The 19,212-nt window shown below is 43.2% G+C and overlaps 1 protein-coding gene across 3 annotated transcripts in view; it reads left to right on the top strand.

Moving 5' to 3' along the window:
- LOC106583145 (uncharacterized) overlaps positions 1–19,212 on the top strand; it is a 130,546-nt gene that overhangs the window by 41,574 nt on the left and 69,760 nt on the right. For all 3 annotated transcript variants that reach the window (XM_082967484.1, XM_045705128.2, XM_045705131.2), the window contains exons 9-12: positions 6,535–6,654; positions 11,067–11,222; positions 15,942–16,061; positions 16,329–16,478. In XM_082967484.1, the coding sequence (XP_082823610.1) occupies positions 6,535–6,654; positions 11,067–11,222; positions 15,942–16,061; positions 16,329–16,478 (546 nt within the window). The remainder of the gene's footprint in view (positions 1–6,534; positions 6,655–11,066; positions 11,223–15,941; positions 16,062–16,328; positions 16,479–19,212) is intronic.

The raw sequence follows: 19,212 nt of genomic DNA, 5'->3' as shown, positions 1-19,212 counted from the left end.
ATTTTTCAACAATTGTTTACAGACAGATTATTTAATTTATAATTCACTGTATCTCAATTCCAGTGGGTCAGAAGTTTACATACACTAAGTTGACTGTGCCTTTAAACAGCTTGGAAAATTCCAGAAAATGATGTCATGTCTTTAGAAGCTTCTGATTGACTCAAATGATGTCAATTAGCCTATTGGAGGTGTACCTGTGGATGTATTTCAAGGCCTTCCTTCAAACTCAGTGCCTCTTTGCTTGACATCATGGGAAAATCAAAAGAAATCAGCCAAGACCTCAGAAAAATAATTGTAGACCTCCACAAGTCTGGTTCATCCTTGGGGCAATTTCCAAATGCCTGTAGGTACCACGTTCATCTGTACAAACAATAGTACGGAAGTATAAACACCATGGGACCACGCAGCCGTCATACCGCTCAGGAAGCAGACGCGTTCGGTCTCCTAGAGATGAACGTATTTTGGTGCGAAAAGTGCAAATCAATCCCAGAACAACTGCAAAGGACTTTGTGAAGATGCTGGAGGAAACAGGTACAAAAGTATCTATATCCACAGTAAAATGAGTCCAATATCGACATAAGCTGGAAGGCCACTCAGCAAGGAAGAAGCCACTGTTCCAAAACCGCCATAAAAAAGCCAGACTACGGTTTGCAACTGCACATGGGGACAAAGATTGCACTTTTTGGAGAAATGTCCTCTGGTCTGATGAAACAAAAATAGAACTGTTTGGCCATAATGACCATCGTTATGTTTGGAGGAGAAAGGGGGATGTCACGTCCTGACCAGTAAAGGGGTTATTTGTTATTGTAGTTTGGTCAGGACGTGCCAGGGGGTGTTTGTTTTATGTGTTTCGGGGTTTTTTGGTTCATGTTCTATGTTAGTGTATTTCTATGTTCATTCTAGTTAGTCTATTTCTATGCTTAGTTTTTTGGTTTGACCTTCAATTGGAGGCAGCTGTTTCTTGTTGCCTCTAATTGAAGGTCCTATTTATAGGGGTGTTTTGTCTATGGGATTTGTGGGTAGTTGTTCCTTGTTTAGCTGTGTGCCTGACAGGACTGTTTTTCGTCGTTCTTTTTGTTCGTGTGTTTTTGTTTTGTTTCTTCAATAAAAGAGAAAATGAGCATACATATCCCCGCTGCATTTTGGTCCAATTCATACGACGCACGTGACAGGAGAGGCTTGCAAGCCGAAGAACAGCATCCCAACCGTGAAACACGGGAGTGGCAGCATCATGTTGTGGGGGTGCTTTGCTGCAGGAGAGACTGGTGCTCTTCACAAAATAGATGGCATCACGAGGAAAGAAAATGATGTGTATATATTGAAGTAACATCTCAAGACGTCAGTCAGGAAGTTAAAGCTTGGTCGCAAATGGGTCTTCCAAATGGACAATGACTCCAAGCATACTTCCGAAGAGGTGGCAAAATGGCTTAAGGACAACAAAGTCAAGGTATTGGAGAGGCCAGCACAAAGCCCTGACCTCAATCCTATAGAAAATGTGTGGGCAGAACTGAGAAAATGTGTGCGAGCAAGTAGGCCTACAAACCTGACACCAGCTCTGTCAGGAGGAATGGGCCAAAATCCACCCAACTTATCGTGGGAAGCTTGTGGAAGGCCACCCGAAACGTTTGACCCAAGTTAAACAATTTGTAAAGGCAATGCTACCAAATACCAATTGAGTGTGTGTAAACTTCTGACCCACTGGGAATGTGATGAAAGAAATAAAAGCTGAACTAAATCATTCTCTCTACTATTATTCTGACATTTCACATTCTTAAAATAAAGTGGTGATCTTAACTGAACTAAGACAGGGAATTTTTACTAGCATTAAATGTCAGGAATTGTGAAAAACTGAGTTTAAATGTATTTGGCTAAGGTGTATGTAAACTTCCGACTTCAACTGTAGGTCAAGTAGGTGAGAGGCATGGTGCTGCGAGGTGTTGCTTTATCTGTTTTCTGAAACCAGGTTTGCTGTTTATTTGAGCAATATGAGATGGAACGGAGTTCCATGCAATAATGGCTCTATATAATACTGTACGCTTTCTTGAATTTATTCTGGATTTGAGGACTGTGAAAAGACCCCTGATGGCATGTCTGGTGGGGTATGTGTGTGTGTCGACATGTGTCGACATGCTGTGTGTAAGTTGACTATGCAAAAAATGTGGGATTTTCAACACATTGTTTCTTATAAAAAGAAGTGATGCAGTCAGTCTCTCCTCAGCTGTTAGCCAAGAGAGACTGGCATGCATAGTATTTATTTCAGCCCTCTGATTACAAAAACTAGAGCCTGCAGAACTTGCTTTTTGGAGTGTGGTGTCAAAAAAGCAGAGCATGTCTTTATTATGAACAGACCTCTCCCCATCTGTATAACCATTGAATCTATATGTTTGACCATGACTGTTTACAATCTAAGGTAGAGCCAAGTAATTTTGCCTCCTTGACTTGTTCAATAGCCACACAATTTATCTGAGGCCTAGAACTTAGGGAATGATTTGAACCAACTACAATGCTCTTACTTTTAGAGATATTCAGGACCAGTTTATTACTGGCCACCCATTCCAAAACAGACTGCAACTCTTTGTTATGGGTTTCCGTGACTTTATTAGCTGTGGTTGCTGATGCCTATATGGTTAAATCACCAGCATACATGGACACACTTGCTTTGTTTAATTTCAGTGGCAGGTCATTGGTAAAAATAGAAAAGACTACAGGACCTAGAGAGCTGCCCTGTGGTACACCACACTTTACATGTTTGACATTAGAGAAGCTTCCATTAAAGAAAACCCTTTGAGTTCTATTAGATAGATAGCTCTTAATCCACGATATGGCAGAGGTTGAAAAGCCATAACACATATGTTTTTTTCAACAACAGGTTAAGGTCAATAATATCAAAGGCTGCACTTAAATCTAACAGTACACCTCACACAATCTTCTTATTATCAATTTCTTTCAAACAATCATCAGCATTTGTGTCAGTGCAGTACATGTTGAGTGCCCTTCTCAATAAGCATGCTGAAAGACTGTTGTTAATTTGTTTACAGAAAAATAGCTTTGTTTTTGGTCAAGCACCATTTTTTCCAACAGTTTGCTAAGCGCTGGCAGCAAGCTTATAGGTATGCTGTTAGAACCATTAAAGGCCGCTTTACCACTCTTGGGTAGTGGAATTATTTTGGCCTCCCTCCAGGCCGGAGGACAGTGACTTTCCTCTATTCTCAGATTAAAGATATGACAGAGTGGCTATAAAGTCAGCTACCATCCTCAGTAGCTTTCCATCTAAGTTGTCAGTGCCAGGAGGTTTGTCATAATTGATCGATAACACTAATTTTCCCACCTCTCCCAAACTAACTTTACAAAATTCAAACTTGCAATGCTTTTCTTTCATTATTAGTTTTTTTATGCATGAATACGATGGCTCACTGTTTGTTTGTTGTTGGTTCGTTGTTGTTCTGTTTTACCTCATTTCTACCAGCATGTCACATGTGCAACCAGAGGGGAAAAAAACTATAGACCACCTTTACTCCACACATAGAGACGCGTACTGTTAGGTTCTAATTCTCAGAGTAAATAACTCTACGGACACTATGAAAGCTTAACCAAGTTTAATTATTCCCAGAGGATCAATACAGCTGCATGAGACAAAACATGTTTCCACCACCAAAAGTATATATACTCCAATTTAGGCACTCCTCCTTCTCTCCAATCCTTACATCTATTATGGTTCGACAGGAAGACGAAGTAATAGGGTAATAAACCATAATTTCTCCCATAAGGGGATCTGACCTGACCTCAACCCCTCATTTGCCTTATCCACAGATGCCCATCCGTATCCCCTATAGCAATTCTGTGACTTCCTCCCGTCCACCCAGCACATTCCAAAGCTGGCTCCTACACATAACCATTAACTTCTGATGTAAAAACCAGTCTCTAGGATAGCAATGTTCCAAGTTTAACCCAGAATCCAACAGTACAAAGTTCTCCCTCACCCTCCATTTGGCAAATCTGACTGTAATGCTGTCCTCCTGATTCCTGCTTACAAGCAAAAACTCAAGCAGTAAGTACCAGTGACTAGAGCTGCTGCTATGCCCTCCAACGAACGATCAAACAGGCAAAGAGTCAATACAGGACTAAGATATAATCCTACTACACCGTCTCTGACGCTCATCGGATGTGGCAACTTCCAAACCATTACGGATTAAAAAGGGAAACCCAGCCGCGAGCTCCCCAGTGACGCGAGCCTACCAGACGAGCTAAATGCCTTCTATGCTCGCTTCGAGGCAAGCAACACCGAACCATGCATGAGAGCACCAGCTGTTCCGGACGACTGTGTGATCACACTCAACATTCACAAGGCCGCACGGCCAGACGGATTACCAGGACACATACTCAGAGCATGCGCTGACCAACTGCCAAGTGTCTTCACTGACATTTTCAACCTCTGTAATACCTACATGTTTCAAGCAGACCAACCTAGTCCTTGTGCCCAAGAACGCCAAGGTAACCTGCCTAAATGACTACCGCCCCATAGCACTCATGTCTGTAGCCATGAAGTGCTTTAAAAGGCTGGTCCTGGCTCACATCAACACCATCATCCCGGAAACCCTAGACCCACTACAATTTGCATACCACCCCAACAGATCCACAGAGGACACAATCTCTATTGCACTCCACACTGGCCTTTCCCACCTGGACAAAAGTAGCACCTATGTGAGAATGCTGTTCGTTGACTACAGCTCAGTGTTCAACACCATACTGCCCTCAAAGCTCATCACTAAGCTAAGGACCCTGGGACTGAACACCTCCCTCTGCAACTGGATCCTGGACTTTCTGATGGGATGCCCCCAGGTGGTAAGGGTAGGCAACAACACATCTGCCACGCTGATCCTCAACACCCTCAGGGGTGCACACTTAGTCCCCTCCTGTACTCCCTGTTCACCCACGACTGCGTGGCCCCACACGATTCCAACACCATCAGAAAGTTTGCCGACACAACGGTGGTAGGCCTAATCACCGACAACGAAGAGAGCCTATAGGGAGGAGGTCAGAGACTTGACAGTGTGCTGCCAGGACAACAACCTCTCCCTCAACGTGAGCAAGACAAAAGAGCTGATTGTGGACTACAGGAAAAGGAGGGCCAAGCACGCCTTTGGCCCTCATGGTCCAAACACACCAAGACAGTCGTGAAGAGGTCATGACAATGCCTATTTCCCTGCAGGAGACTGAAACAATTTGGCATGGGTCCTCAGATCATCAAAAAGTTATACAGCTGCACCATTGAGAGCCTCCTGACTGGTTGCATCACCACTTGGTATGGCAACTGCTCGGCATCCAACCGCAAGGCGCTAGAGGCTAGTGAGTACCATCCAGTACATCACTGGGGCCAAGCTTCCTGCCATCCAGGACCTCTATACTAGGGGTGTCACCCTAGTCATAGACTGTTTTCTCTGCTACCACACGGTAAGCGGTACCGGAGCGTCAAGTCCAAAAGGCTCCTTAACAGCTTCTACCCCCAAGCCATAAGACTGCTGAACAGTTAATCAAATGGCTACCCGGACGATTTGCATTGACCCAACCTTTTTTAACGCTGCTGCTACTCACTGTTTATTATCTACGCATAGTCACTTTACCCCTACCTACATGTACATATACCTCAACTAACCTGTACCCCCGCACATTGACTTGGTACTGGTACCCCCTGTATATAGCCTCGTTATTGTTATTTTATTGTAACTTTTTTTCTTGCTTTAGTTTATTTAAATTATTATTATATATTTTTTTAATATTCAGCATTGTTGGTTAAGGGCTTGTAAGTAAGCATTTCACGGTAAGGTCTACACCTGTTGTGTTGGATTTCATTTTGATATATACAATTTACAAAATACAATATAATACAAATATGCAAAATTACAAACACAGCAAAGTGGTCCTCAATCATCTGCCAATCAGCATGTTGAACTGCCTGAGAGGCACCAGTACATCCAGTTGTATGGAACTCTGTAGATTGTTCCATACCCCATGTATGGAAACTAAAAGCAAAGAAACTAAAAGCAGATTTACCTAACTCTGAGGAGACCAAAGAGATTTCCAGAGTTAGCCAACCCTGAGATCGGGTAGGGTTAGTCGTACATCAGAAGGTTGTTAATTATGTTAGGTATGGTGGGATTTTTTGTATGATATCTTTATAGATAAAAGAGAGCAATGAATCGACCTACAAGACTTCAGAGGGCCAGCATACTTTCTGGTAAAGAATGCAGTGATGTTTACTGAACCTGTCGCCCGTAATAAAACGAGGTGCGCTATGGTAAACTGCATCTAGCGGCTTTAATGAAGTGAAGAACCATATCATCCTCTCTCTCTCCACATGTCTTTCCTAAGTCACTCACTTCAAATACTCCCCCGTTTCTTCCCAATGTGTGATTCTCCCATGTGAAGCCATACCATCATCCTCATAGGATACGCCTCTTATCTGCCTCTCATCCCTCCCTATCCTCCATCATTGCTTTATCTCTCTCCCTCTGTTCTCCATCCCTTGTTTCTCAGAGTCTCTACCAGGGGTGTCTGGTCTTCGTCTAGTCCAGGCTGGTTTCTTCTCCCTCTCTCTGGGCTGGGATGCCCCCACATCACAGATCCAGGGCTATAGACTCACCTACGGACCCCGAGGTCAGACACACGCACGCACGCACACACATGCACACATACACACACACACTTACACACACACACACAATATGACTACTGCTTACTCTGATCATACTCAAATTCTTTACGCATGAAGGACAAATACCACACAACATTCTGTGGGCCATGCCAAGCCATGTTGTTAACTGTCATTATAAAATACTTAACTCCTCACACATCTCTTTTTGGCTGGTGAGAGTGTAACAGAGAGGGAGAGGAGGGATAAGGATAATAGATAATAGAGAACCTGCATGTGGCAAATTAAGACAAGTAAATCTGTGTGAAGATTTATGGACATCAGGGTAGTATGCAGTACTATGGTAGAGATGAGATGTTGTCTCACATTATACTGCCCCCCGGCTCTCCCTGTCTATCAGAAGAGTTTTATTGCCCAATCATTACCACAAATAAATACCACATACACTTTTACAGAAAGCTTTACAGAGACTTTAAAAACTGTGCAGTAGAGACTAAGGGAGACTTCAGGTCTGTGAATTAATGATTGAATGTAGAGGCTGAATCTGAAGAGGAGATAATGTGGCTGCAATTTGTGATACGTTAAGACAAAAAGGGATGTGTTATGTTAAATAGTGTGAGGTGCGTGGCATGACGTGAGAAAAAAAACCCTACACACACACACACACACACACACACACACACACACACACCATAACTAAGCGTGACAGCTCCGTCCATGAGTCAGGGCATGGCAGGAGTACCAGTCTCACATGGAGAACCTACAGTATCGGAGGAGAGACTGGCACTCTTGTGTGTGTTAGTTTTAAGTTAGGTCAGTGTGTATTCTGCAAGGAGATGTGGGATGTTCCTACCTGTCTCTGTGTATCCCACTGCAAGCCCTAATCCATGCAACCAATACACCCACACCCACAGTACCACACACCCTCTGTTTACCTTGTCTGTGGTAGGATGAAGATCTATGGCTCCAGGCAACACATTCCTCTAAGGCTGGCCCGTTGCCTTGGTGACAGTCTGACAGGCTGGGTGGGGCAAGTGTTGCTTCAGTCTGCAGGTCATGGTACTGACTAGGGCTGTTGCAATGACCGTATTACCACCACACCGGCGTGAAGGCAGTCAAATTCCACATGACCATTTAGTAACAGTAATTAGCTTCTCCAAACTATGATGCTGCTGCTGGTCATTAATAGCCTACCAAACTTTAAAACTGCCTGGTACTGGTACTCAGCACTGTATTGTCCCTCTAATCACGTTGACATCAATGCAAATGTTTTTCGAAAATCTAATCAAACACTTCATGAGAGCCCATGAGCTCATGTTGCGCAACATTTCTATAGGCTATGCCATTGCGGGAGAAAACAGAGTGATGGCCACTAAAAATAAGAGGATCCCATCAGCTTTTTATCAGCTAGGCCTGCTATATTTATTTCTCAACTTTCCTAATATTAAGCCACATTGCTTATATTTACAACAGGAGTATAGCCTACCTGGCTGGCATGAAAATAAACCATGGTGCATAGAATAGTCTGATGGGTGACAATATTAGCCTATCACTTATAATATTATATATTATCACTTGTGAATGATGTTCAGCATAAGAAACAAAGCCTTTTTTTTTACTTTTTAGAATCATAGTTGCACACCTCATGTAGCCTAGCCCATAGGCCTTTATGTTTTGATAAGGTTTGTATCACAACTAAAGTGGCCAAATAACTTTTTAAAATTAAGCACATTAATCCGCTTTACAAGGGGTGTAGAGCTTAACTGGCATACATAAGCAGCACCATAAGTTTGGGGAAGATCATTTTCACCATAAAAATGCACCTTTATAATAAAAGCACTACATGCATAATCACATTTGCAGTCACTTATGATAATGGTGCTTTCTGCTAATGGAACATACGTGCTTATAGCCTACTGCCATGTGCGCATTGCTGCACTTATAATGTGAAGAAATAGCCTAGTAGTTTATCAACATTTTAAGCTAAACGTTCTAATCTGCTGTGTCAGCCACATTACATAAAGTTTTTGTTGATGCTATTGGTTGTATTAATTTGGGATCTATTGCATCCCACAACTGTCCCAGACTATGTTTGGAATATTTATTTCTCGCACAGACTATAATAGGTTGACTTTTGTACTATGGGGGATAGTAGGGTGACATAAATACAATTAAAATAAATACAATAAAATAAGTGCTTTTGCTGTTCGTTAGGCCTACTCATCTTGTTCGCTGATGAAAAGTAAATGTGGACAGTTCCTCCAATATCTTCAATATGCACCTCGGAATTGGATAAGGACGCGCTCAGTTGCGTACCGGATGTGCTTGCAGTCCAAACACTTAAAAGACAAACCCTATCCCTCAGCCCTAAAATTAAGTGGACACTTCTGATGACGTTTCATGACGCCTGACGAGTATACACTTGCGTCTGCTAAATTACTAAATGGACCACCCTTGCCCGGAAATTCATCACTCGTTCATCCCGCGATAATTGTGTTTTCAGCCACTGGTAGCTGGTGTTCAGCCACTGGAGGGTGCTTTATATGCACTACAGTCAATTATGATTGCATGTCTACTAACATTAAATATATCATTATAAATATATGCCTGCTGTATGATAGCTAGCAAATGAATTAGCTAAATAACGTTAGCCTGCCTAGCTGGAACTTCTGAAGAAGGAAAATGTTTTATTTCTACAATTTCCAATAGCTAACCAAACAAAAACATAATTACTTTTACGAGACGTGTTTGTGCCGTCACGTGCATTAGTAGCACAATTTCTAACTTATTTACATTCGTTTTTACTTGGGATTCCCCCAAGGGCATAAGGCGAGAGTAAGTGGACGAGGGTGTGTCTTTTATGAGTTTGAACCATAGCCTTTGTCTGTCTTCACTTGTATGCAGCCTGTGAGAAAGACCCGATCAGATGAAGGAGAGCCGAGTGAGTGAGAAATGCTTCAGATTACGCAGCACCTCCGGGCTGCAAAAGGCATGGATTTTGTTAGGGTGCATAATGGCCACAAAGGGGATACCGCAGTGAAATTCGAGGCATTATCAAGTGCTTGTCAAATTGTGAATGAGAGACTATTGGAGTACAGCCTGCGCAAAAAACAAAGCAGAGCTCATGCCTTTCAAGCCACTTTTTTAAAATCATCATTAGAGTCTCATCATGCAGCCTTACTGTCACGGTTGTTGTCGGTGAATGAGGACCAAAACGCAGCAGGTACGTGAATGCTCATCTTGATTTTTAATTATCTTCAAAAATGAACATACAAAATAACAAAACCGAAAAACGAACAACTAACAAACAGTCTGGCAAAGCAAAGCTCAACACAGAACAATCACACACACAAACACACCCTAATATATGGGACTCTCAATCAAAGGCAGATAGACAACACCTGCCTTCAACTGAGAGTCCCAACCCCAATTAACCAAACATAGAAACACACACACCAGACTAACCATAGAATACAAACACCATAGACCATCAACCAAAAACCCGGAAATACTCAATCAAACACCCTTTACACAAACACACCACCCCGAACCACATAAAACAAATACCCTCTGCCACGTCCTGACCAAACTACAAAAACAATTAACCTTATACTGGCCAGGACGTGACACTTACAATGTATTACAAATCAAAACATAGAGTCCCAACGTTTGTAGAACAACCAAAGTTACATTAATAACTCTAAATTAAGCATATAGGAGTAAGTATTTCTTAGTTAACCGCTCAACACAGAATAGCCACATGTGTGCACTCCCTGAAATCGTTTGTAGAAAATATCATTTCTATTTTATTTAGCTTTGTTCAATCGTATTCTTCATACTATAATATAAAATAATGCCACGGAATTATAAGCAAATCGTGTCTGCTAAACGAACTAGTGTAGCCCACAGCCATTTGGCATAGCCACATCAGGACCTAACATCAGGACAACTCAAAGTATGCTATTCTTTTCATCTGAAATAGACTACATTTTCTTCATAGCATGCTTCTTTAGACCTGTCTAAAATAAATAATGGATTTATGTGAAGGTGTAGGCTATATTACATGGATTTATTAGACATTTTTAAATGGCTTGTAGGCTATGTGTGGAAGCCAGGAGATGCTAAATGTGTTTATGTTAATTAGCCATCAATTACCGTGAGACCAACAGTTATTTGCTTGACAATCACCAGCTGACAGAATTTCGTGAACACCACAGCCCTAGTACTGACAGACAGGTGGACAGACAGACAGACAGACACAAATTCACACACACTGTTTTTGCTCTTTCTTATATCATACACATGTACTACAAGTATAAGCAACTGCATTTAAAAATGTGAATAGTGAGCTGTCTATTTACTTGTTTGTTGCCTCCTCTAACCCTTGTGTGATTGGCTGGCTATGATTGATTGACAGGTCAGCCTGCAGCCCAGCTATTGGAGCAGTCTCTGGCTGCAGACTCCACCTCTGTCACCCTGGAGAGGCTACTGCCAGACACAGAGTACGCCCTCACCCTATACCCCTTGTTCCCCCGAAACTCTGTCTCCCCCGCCACCCTCACCTCACGCACATGTAAGTACACCTCACCCTCTCTCCCATTACCCTCAGTCAGTACTGTATGATGCATCATTATATCATCTTCAGTTTTAAGTGCACTTAACATTATTGGTGTGAATCATTGCTTTTCAATGGTAAAGAAGCACAGAAGTTCTACAGTTGGCATACAACAAAAGAGATTTGTGCTGCAAAGCTCCTGTGCTTGAACTTTCCATGCTCCTGAGCCTGCCGTTACAGCAAGCACAGTGCCTTGTGCCAGTAATGTGAAAGCTACATTAAAGTAACTATCTAGTGTTTCCAGATGTCTATGAAATATGAGCTATAATTAATTACAATAAAATTGTGAGTTTTAATTCCAAAAAAAGTACATTAAGTACCGTAAAACTTCAATAAAACGCAGTCTCAAATAGCCGCACAACACCACACATTTCAGCAAATAAAATTTCAAATAAACACTGGGTGTAAATGAATTGTTTACGAGGTTACCAGGAATTACCATTAATTGTCTATGAGTTTTAATGTTTGATTTGTTAAACATTTTTAGTAATTTAGCAGATGCTCTTATACAGAACACCTTACAGTTAGTGCATTCATCTTTAGATAGCTAGGTGGGAGTAAGTACATTTTTCCTCAATAACGTAGCTATCAGTAGAGTCAGAGAATCAAGTGCAAGTGGTGGTCATTTTTTATTTATTATATTTTTTATGGGGGGGATTATTTAATATACTGTTTGAAGAGGTAGGGTTTCAGATGTTTTCAGAAGATGGGCTCTGGTTCAACCATTGGGGTCCTAGGACAGAGAAGAGCTTGACTAGGCTGAGCGGTAGCTGCCCTCGCGTAGGGGTGGGAGGGCCAAGAGACCTGAGTTGGCAGAACGGAGTGCTCGGGTTGGGGTGTAGGGTTTGAGCATAGCCTGAAGGTAGGGAGGGGCAGTTCCTCTTGCTGTTCCGTAGGTAAGAACCATGGTCTTGTAGTGGATGCGAGTTTCGAATGGAAGCCAGTGGAGTGTGCGAACGAGGTGGTGACATGAGAGAATTTGGGAAGGTACGTTACATTAAATAATTCAGTAATAACAACAACAAAAAATATGGCAATAATTTTGTTTTTATTGCCAGTAAGAACCTTCTAGCCATTGACTGTTAACAGCTGTGAACTGCTAGCTAACTGGCAAGCACAAAAACAGTCAACAACTACGGGAGTACAGACCCCTAGAAATCGGCTGATCGCCGTCTAGTGGCAAAAGTAAGAACTGCCGAAAATGCACAGCAAAAGAGGATTATTATAAGAATTTTTTATAGAGGCATTCTAAGACAAATAAACTTGACAGTGTGTAAATTATAACACAGAAGTGCAGGAAATGAATACGTTTATAAAAAAACTGGAAGTGAATGCTGAAATTAAACAATTAATTATGTAAATGAGCAAAAGCTGTGTGCAATAAGCAAATAGACGCCTGGCTCAAATAGCAGCCTGTCTCTAATAAGAGCCTTTTGTGTTGAGTGATTTTATCAAATAAACGCCTGGCCTATTACTTGAAGTTTTACGGTATGTTAAAAAGCAGATTTTCTGTGTTGTATACCGGTCATAAAAAAATCAGAATTTGAGTAGACTGCTGTTTGGCCAGCTCATCCTACCCAGGAGGTTGACATCATGTTCTATGAGGAAATAGCGAGCATTTTTTAAAACAGTCTGTTTGAGGTTGGGTTTTTCAAGTGTTTTTTTTTCCTTCTCCGATTTATGCTTTGGCTACAAATACGAGTATGGGACAAGTCAAAAATATTATTTGGGTACAAGTAAACAGAATATTAACTTTTAAAAGTGAGATTGTCACTGGACAATTACTTTAAGAGGAAATCATGTGGAACTGTTTTTGTACGGATGAGGGAGATTTCATGCTGTGTGCTTAGGTTTGTTGTCCTGTTAGAAGTCAACCTTCGCCCCAGTCTGAGGACCTGAGCGCTCTGGAGCAGGTTTTCATCTAGGATCTCTCTGTACTTTGCTCCATTCATCTTTCCCTCGATCCTGACTAGTCTTCCAGTCCCTGCCACTGAAAAACATCCCCACAGCATGATGCTGCCACCACCATGCTTCATCGTAGGGATGGTGCCAGATTTCCTTCAGACGTGATGCTTGGCATTTAGGCCAAAGAGTTCAATCTTGGCTTCATCAGACCAGAGAATCTTGTTTCTCATGGTCTGAGAGTCATTAGGTGCCTTTTGGCAAACTCCAAGCGGGCTGTCATCTGCCTTTTACTTAGGAGTGGCTTCCGTCTGGCCACTACCATAAAGGCCTGATTGGTGGAGTGCTGCAAAGATGGTTGTCCTTCTGGAAGGTTCTCCCATCTCCACAGGATAACTTTAGAGCTCTGTCAGAGTGACCATCGGGTTCTTGGTCACCTCCCTGACCAAGGCCGTTTTCCTCTGATTACTCAGTTTGGTCGGGCGGCCAGCTCTAGGAAGAGTCTTGCTGGTTCCAAACTTCTTCCATTTAAGAATGATGGAGGCCACTGTGCTCTTGGGGACCTTCAGTGCTGCAGAAATGTTTTGGTACCCTTCCCCAGATCTGTGCCTCGACACAATCCTGCCTCGAACCTCTACGAACAATTCCTTCAATTCCTTCCATGGCTTAGTTTTTGCTTTGACGTGCACTGTCAACTGTGCGATGTTATATAGACAGGTGTGTGCCTATCCAAATCATGTCCAATCAATTGAATTTACCACAAGTGGACTCCAATCAAGTTGGAGAAGCATCTCAAGGATGATCAAGGGAAACAGGATGCACCTGAGCTCAATTTCGAGTCTCATAGCAAAGGGTCTAAATAATTATGTGAATAAGGTATTTCTGTTTTAAATATTTTATAAATCTGCTAAAATTTCAAAAAAATCTATTTTTTGCGCTTTGTATTTATCGGTGATTGTTTTTTGTTATTGATCAATTTAACCTTTATTTAACTAGGCAAGTCAGTTCACTGAAAATATTCAACCGTAAACTATACAGATTGGCCTCATGCATTTGCGACTTTTATGTGAATGATAGGTGGAAAGGTAACAGTAATCAGAAAGGTTTTCATTGCCAGATAGGGAGCTTCCCACTGGGCACAGATGTCAATTAAACATCTATTCCACGTTGGTTCCATGTCATTTCAGACGTGGAACAACGTTGATTCAACAAGTGTGTGCCCAGTGGATTTGCACGTTTATCTCAGACAACTTTTAAATGGTTAGAAGATCATACTGCCGCCTGGTGTTGACTGTTGCCTGCATTGATCATTAAAAGTCTGAAGCTCTTCTCTGTTGTTCATATTTTCCCTATTTCAGGATGCATACTGTGTGTCTGTGTGTGTCTGTGTTTCAAGTTTTTATTGTCACGTGCACAAGTACAGTGAAATGCCTTCTTGCTTCCTCTTTCCCAACAATGCAGTATAATCAATATCAGTAGAATTAAACAATTATAATAGAGTCAAGTAGAACAAAAACACGAGAAATAGAAATGAGAAGAACACGAGAAAGTAAGTAAGCTACACTATACAGTTCCAGAGTCAGTGCCAATACCATATTTACAATGTGCAGGGATACTGGAGTGGTAGGGGGGTAGATACAGTATGTATAGGGGTAAGGTGACTAGGCATCAGGATATCTGATAAACAAAGTAGCAGCTCCATATATGATGATTGTATGTGAGTGTGTAGAGTCTGTATGAATGTTGGTGTGTTCTGTGTGTAGAGTCAGTGTGTGTGTGTGTGTGTGTGTGTGTGTGTGTGTGTGTGTGTAGAGTGTGCGTAGAGTCAGTGCAAAAGTACAAATAAAAAGTGTATCTGCAGATAGTCCCTGCGGCCATTTTGTTAGCTGTTTACAAGTCTTATGGCTTGGGGATAGAAGCTGTTCAGGAGCCTGTTGGTGTCAGACTCCGGTACCGCTTGTTATGCGGAAGCAGAGAGAACAGTTTATGGCTTCGATGGCTGGAGCCTTTAACAATATTACTGGATGGCAGGGAGCTCAACCCCAGTGATGTACTGGGCTGTCCGTACCACCCTCTGTAGCGCCATGTGACGAGGGCGGTGCATAAGCCATACCAAGCAGGGATGCAGCCAGTCAAAATGCTCTCAATTGTGCTGCAATTGAGGCTTTGAGGGCCCATACCAAGTCTTTTCATCAAAGTCCTGAGGGGGAAGAAGCCCTGTCGCGGCTTCTTCACGTCTGTTTGCGTGTGTGGACTATTTTAAGTCCTTAGTGGTTTGAACAACGAGGAACTTGAAGCTCTCGACCCGCTCCACTGTAGCCCTGACGATGTGGATGGGGGCGTCCTCGCCCCCTCGTTTCCTGTAGTCCACGATCAGCACCCTGGTCTTACTGACATTGACGAAGAGGTTGTTGTCCTGGCGTCACTGACTTCCTCCCTGTGGGCTGTCCCATCGTCGCCGGTGATCAGGCCTACCACCGTTGTGTTGTCGGCAAACTTGATGATGGTGTTGGAGTCGTGCGTGGCCACGTAGTCATGGGTGAACAAGAAGTACAGGAGGGGACTAAGCACACAACACAAGGACAGTTGTTGTGCACACATTATGTTACTGACTGCTCACTATATAAAGGATTAACAGCCTTGCTGATTCTTCGTGTGTGTGTGTGTGTGTGTGTGTGGTGTGTGTGTGTGTGTGTGTGTGTGTGTGTGTGTGTGTGTGTGTGTGTGTGTGTGTGTGTGTGTGTGTGTGTGTGTGTGTGTGTGTGTGTGTTGCAGTGCGTCTGGAGGCGGCCCAGCAGCTGTCAGTAGAGACCGTGTCAGAGCGTAGCGTCCGGGTGCTGTGGAGGGGAGTGGGTGGAGCCAGGGCCTACAGACTGGTCTGGGGACCATTCACAGGTAAGTAGCGGAGAGATGCACCAATCAGTATTGACTTATGTATTTACACAAAAGGGTTGTTCTGCAGAAATGCAGAATGGAATTTATGAGAGAATCAGCAAGCCTGTTAATACTTTATATAGTGAGCACAATGTGTACACAACAACTGTCGTTGTCCATTTCACCCTTCCATTTTTCCTCTGTCTACTCTCTGCTCTCCTCTTTCCTGCCCCTCTCTTCTCTCCCTCACCCCTATCTCCTCTCCCCCTGTACCTGTGTCTCTCCCAGGTCGTGATGTGAAGTCTGTCGAGGTGGCTGGCGACACTGAGACTCACACCCTGTTGAACCTGCAGCCAGACACCGAGTACATTGTCACTGTCATCGCCCTCTACGAAGCCAACACAGAGGGACCCGCTGCTACCGCCAGGTTCAAGATAGGTACAGAGCTACACACAAATGCATGTATGCACTGCAGACATACATTTCCCTCTCCTTCTGTCCCTCTGTCTATTTTCCTCTGTCTCTGTCCCAGTAACTTCTACTTGTGGTTAAATTTAGCCGGTGAAAGAATGCCTTTATAAAATACTTTCTGCTGCATTCCACAGACCTTAGTGTAAAGGACTATAGGGGGTGGAGAGGCAGAAAGAGAAGAAGGAGAAATAGAAGAATAGAGCCATAGAGAGAGAGCCATAGATATAGAACATTGTATATATGGTATATGTCTATGGAGAGAACAACAACCGTTTAGTTTTATGAATTTCTTTATTCCTCGTATTATTGTTTTTCTGTTATTTATATTTTTTCTCTCTGCATTGTTGGGAAGGGCCCTTAATAAGCATTTCACTGTTAGTCTACACCTGTTGTTTACGAAGCATGTGACAAATAAAATGTGATTTGATTTGATTCCTATCCTCGTGGGGACCTAAAATGTTTATCCATTCAAAATCCTATTTTCCCTAACTCTAAAACTAAACCTTACCCTAACCTTAACCCTAACCTTCACCCCTAACCATAATCCTAAACCTAAACCTTAACGCCTAAACCTAACCCCTAACCCCAGTTCTAACCCTAATCCTATTTTCCCTAACTCTAACCTTAACCCCTAAACCGAACCCCTAAGCTTAAAATAGCCTTTGTCCTCATGGAGATGTGGGAAATGTCCCACATATTTCTCCATAATAAAAATATTGTATTTTCAGCTGTTTGAAGCTGGAGTGCAAACCGAAAGTAAAAGACGCCAAAAAATTTACTTAAGAATGGGAAGCATTAGAAATACATAGAACAGATCTGACACTTCTTATATGACAGATCTATAACTCACATTTCTATGTGAATTTGGTCGGTTCGCCCAAAAATATTGCAGGGCATTGTGTTTGAGTTAAAGCCGAGTCATCATCACGTTCGTTGGTCTCGATTGAGATAAGGGAGGTGGGTGCTGTAGCTATTTAGGACAGAATGCCCCCTAATGTTCCTCTCTGAGATCTTAGATCTTAAATGGGAAGAGAAACACAACTATGTTTGTGTAGCTAGCTACACTCTAAAAAATGCTGGGTTGTTCCCAAGTGCTGAGTTGGATGCGTTGGGTGACTTAGTTGGGTTGTTTTCTTAAAAAAGAGCAGTGCTGGGTTATTGATGCTGGGTTATTGGTGCTGGGTTATTGATGCTGGGTTATTGGTGCTGGGTAATTGGTGCTGGGTTATTGGTGCTTGATTGTTGGTGCTGGGTTGGTGGTGCTGGGTTGGTGGTGCTGGATTATTGGTACTGGATTATTGGTGCTGGATTATTGGTGCTGGGTTATTGGGATGTGACGCAGCGGTCAGATCAGAAAACAGGAGGCGTAGTTTTAGTAGTGACGTGACATGCAGGAAATGTACACTGCTCAAAAAAATTAAGGGAACACTAAAATAACACATCCTAGATCTGAATGAATGAAATAATCTTATTAAATACTTTTTTCTTTACATAGTTGAATGTTCTGACAACAAAATCATACAAAAATAATCAATGGAAATCCAATTTATCAACCCATGGAGGTCTGGATTTGGAGTCGCACTCAAAATTAAAGTGGAAAACCACACTACAGGCAGATCCAACTTTGATGTAATGTCCTTAAAACAAGTCAAAATGAGGCTCAGTAGTGTGTGTGGCCTCCACGTGCCTGTATGACATCCCTACAACGCCTGGGCATGCTCCTGATGAGGTGGCGGATGGTCTCCTGAGGGATCTCCTCCCAGACCTGGACTAAAGCATCCGCCAACTCCTGGACAGTCTGTGGTGCAACGTGGCGTTGGTGGATGGAGCGAAACATGATGTCCCAGATGTGCTCAATTGGATTCAGGTCTGGGGAACGGGCAGGCCAGTCCATAACATCAATGCCTTCCTCTTGCAGGAACTGCTGACACACTCCAGCCACATGAGGTCTAGCATTGTCTTGCATTAGGAGGAACCCAGGGCCAAACGCACCAGCATATGGTCTCACAAGGGGTCTGAGGATCTCATCTCGGGTACCTAATGGCAGTCAGGCTACCTCTGGCAAGCACATGGAGGGCTGTGCGGCCCCCCAAAGAAATGCCACCCCACACCATGACTGACCCACCGCCAAACCGGTCATGCTGGAGGATGTTGCAGGCAGCAGAACGTTCTCCACGGCATCTCCAGACTGTCACGTTTGTCACGTGCTCAGTGTGAACCCTTTTTCATCTGTGAAGAGCACAGGGCGCCAGTGGCGAATTTGCCAATCTTGGTGTTCTCTGGCAAATGCCAAACATCCTGCACGGTGTTGGGCTGTAAGCACAACCCCCACCTGTGGACGTCGGGCCCTCATACCACCCTCATGGAGTCTGTTTCTGACCGTTTGAGCACACATGCACATTTGTGGCCTGCTGGAGGTCATTTTGCAGGGCTCTGGCAGTGCTCCTCCTGCTCCTCCTTGCACAAAGGCGGAGGTAGCGGTCCTGCTGCTGGGTTGTTGCCCTCCTACGGCATCTTCCACGTCTCCTGATGTGCTGGCCTGTCTCCTGGTAGCGCCTCCATGCTCTGGACACTACGCTGACAGACACAGCAAACCTTCTTGCCACAGCTCGCATTGATGTGCCATCCTGGATGAGCTGCACTACCTGAGCCACTTGTGTGGGTTGTAGACTCCGTCTCATGCTACCACTAGAGTGAAAGC

This window comes from Salmo salar, chromosome 22, assembly GCF_965601325.2.
Source record: "Salmo salar chromosome 22, fSalSal1, whole genome shotgun sequence".
NCBI lineage: Eukaryota > Metazoa > Chordata > Actinopteri > Salmoniformes > Salmonidae > Salmo > Salmo salar.
This window is presented reverse-complemented; position numbering and strand designations above follow the sequence as displayed.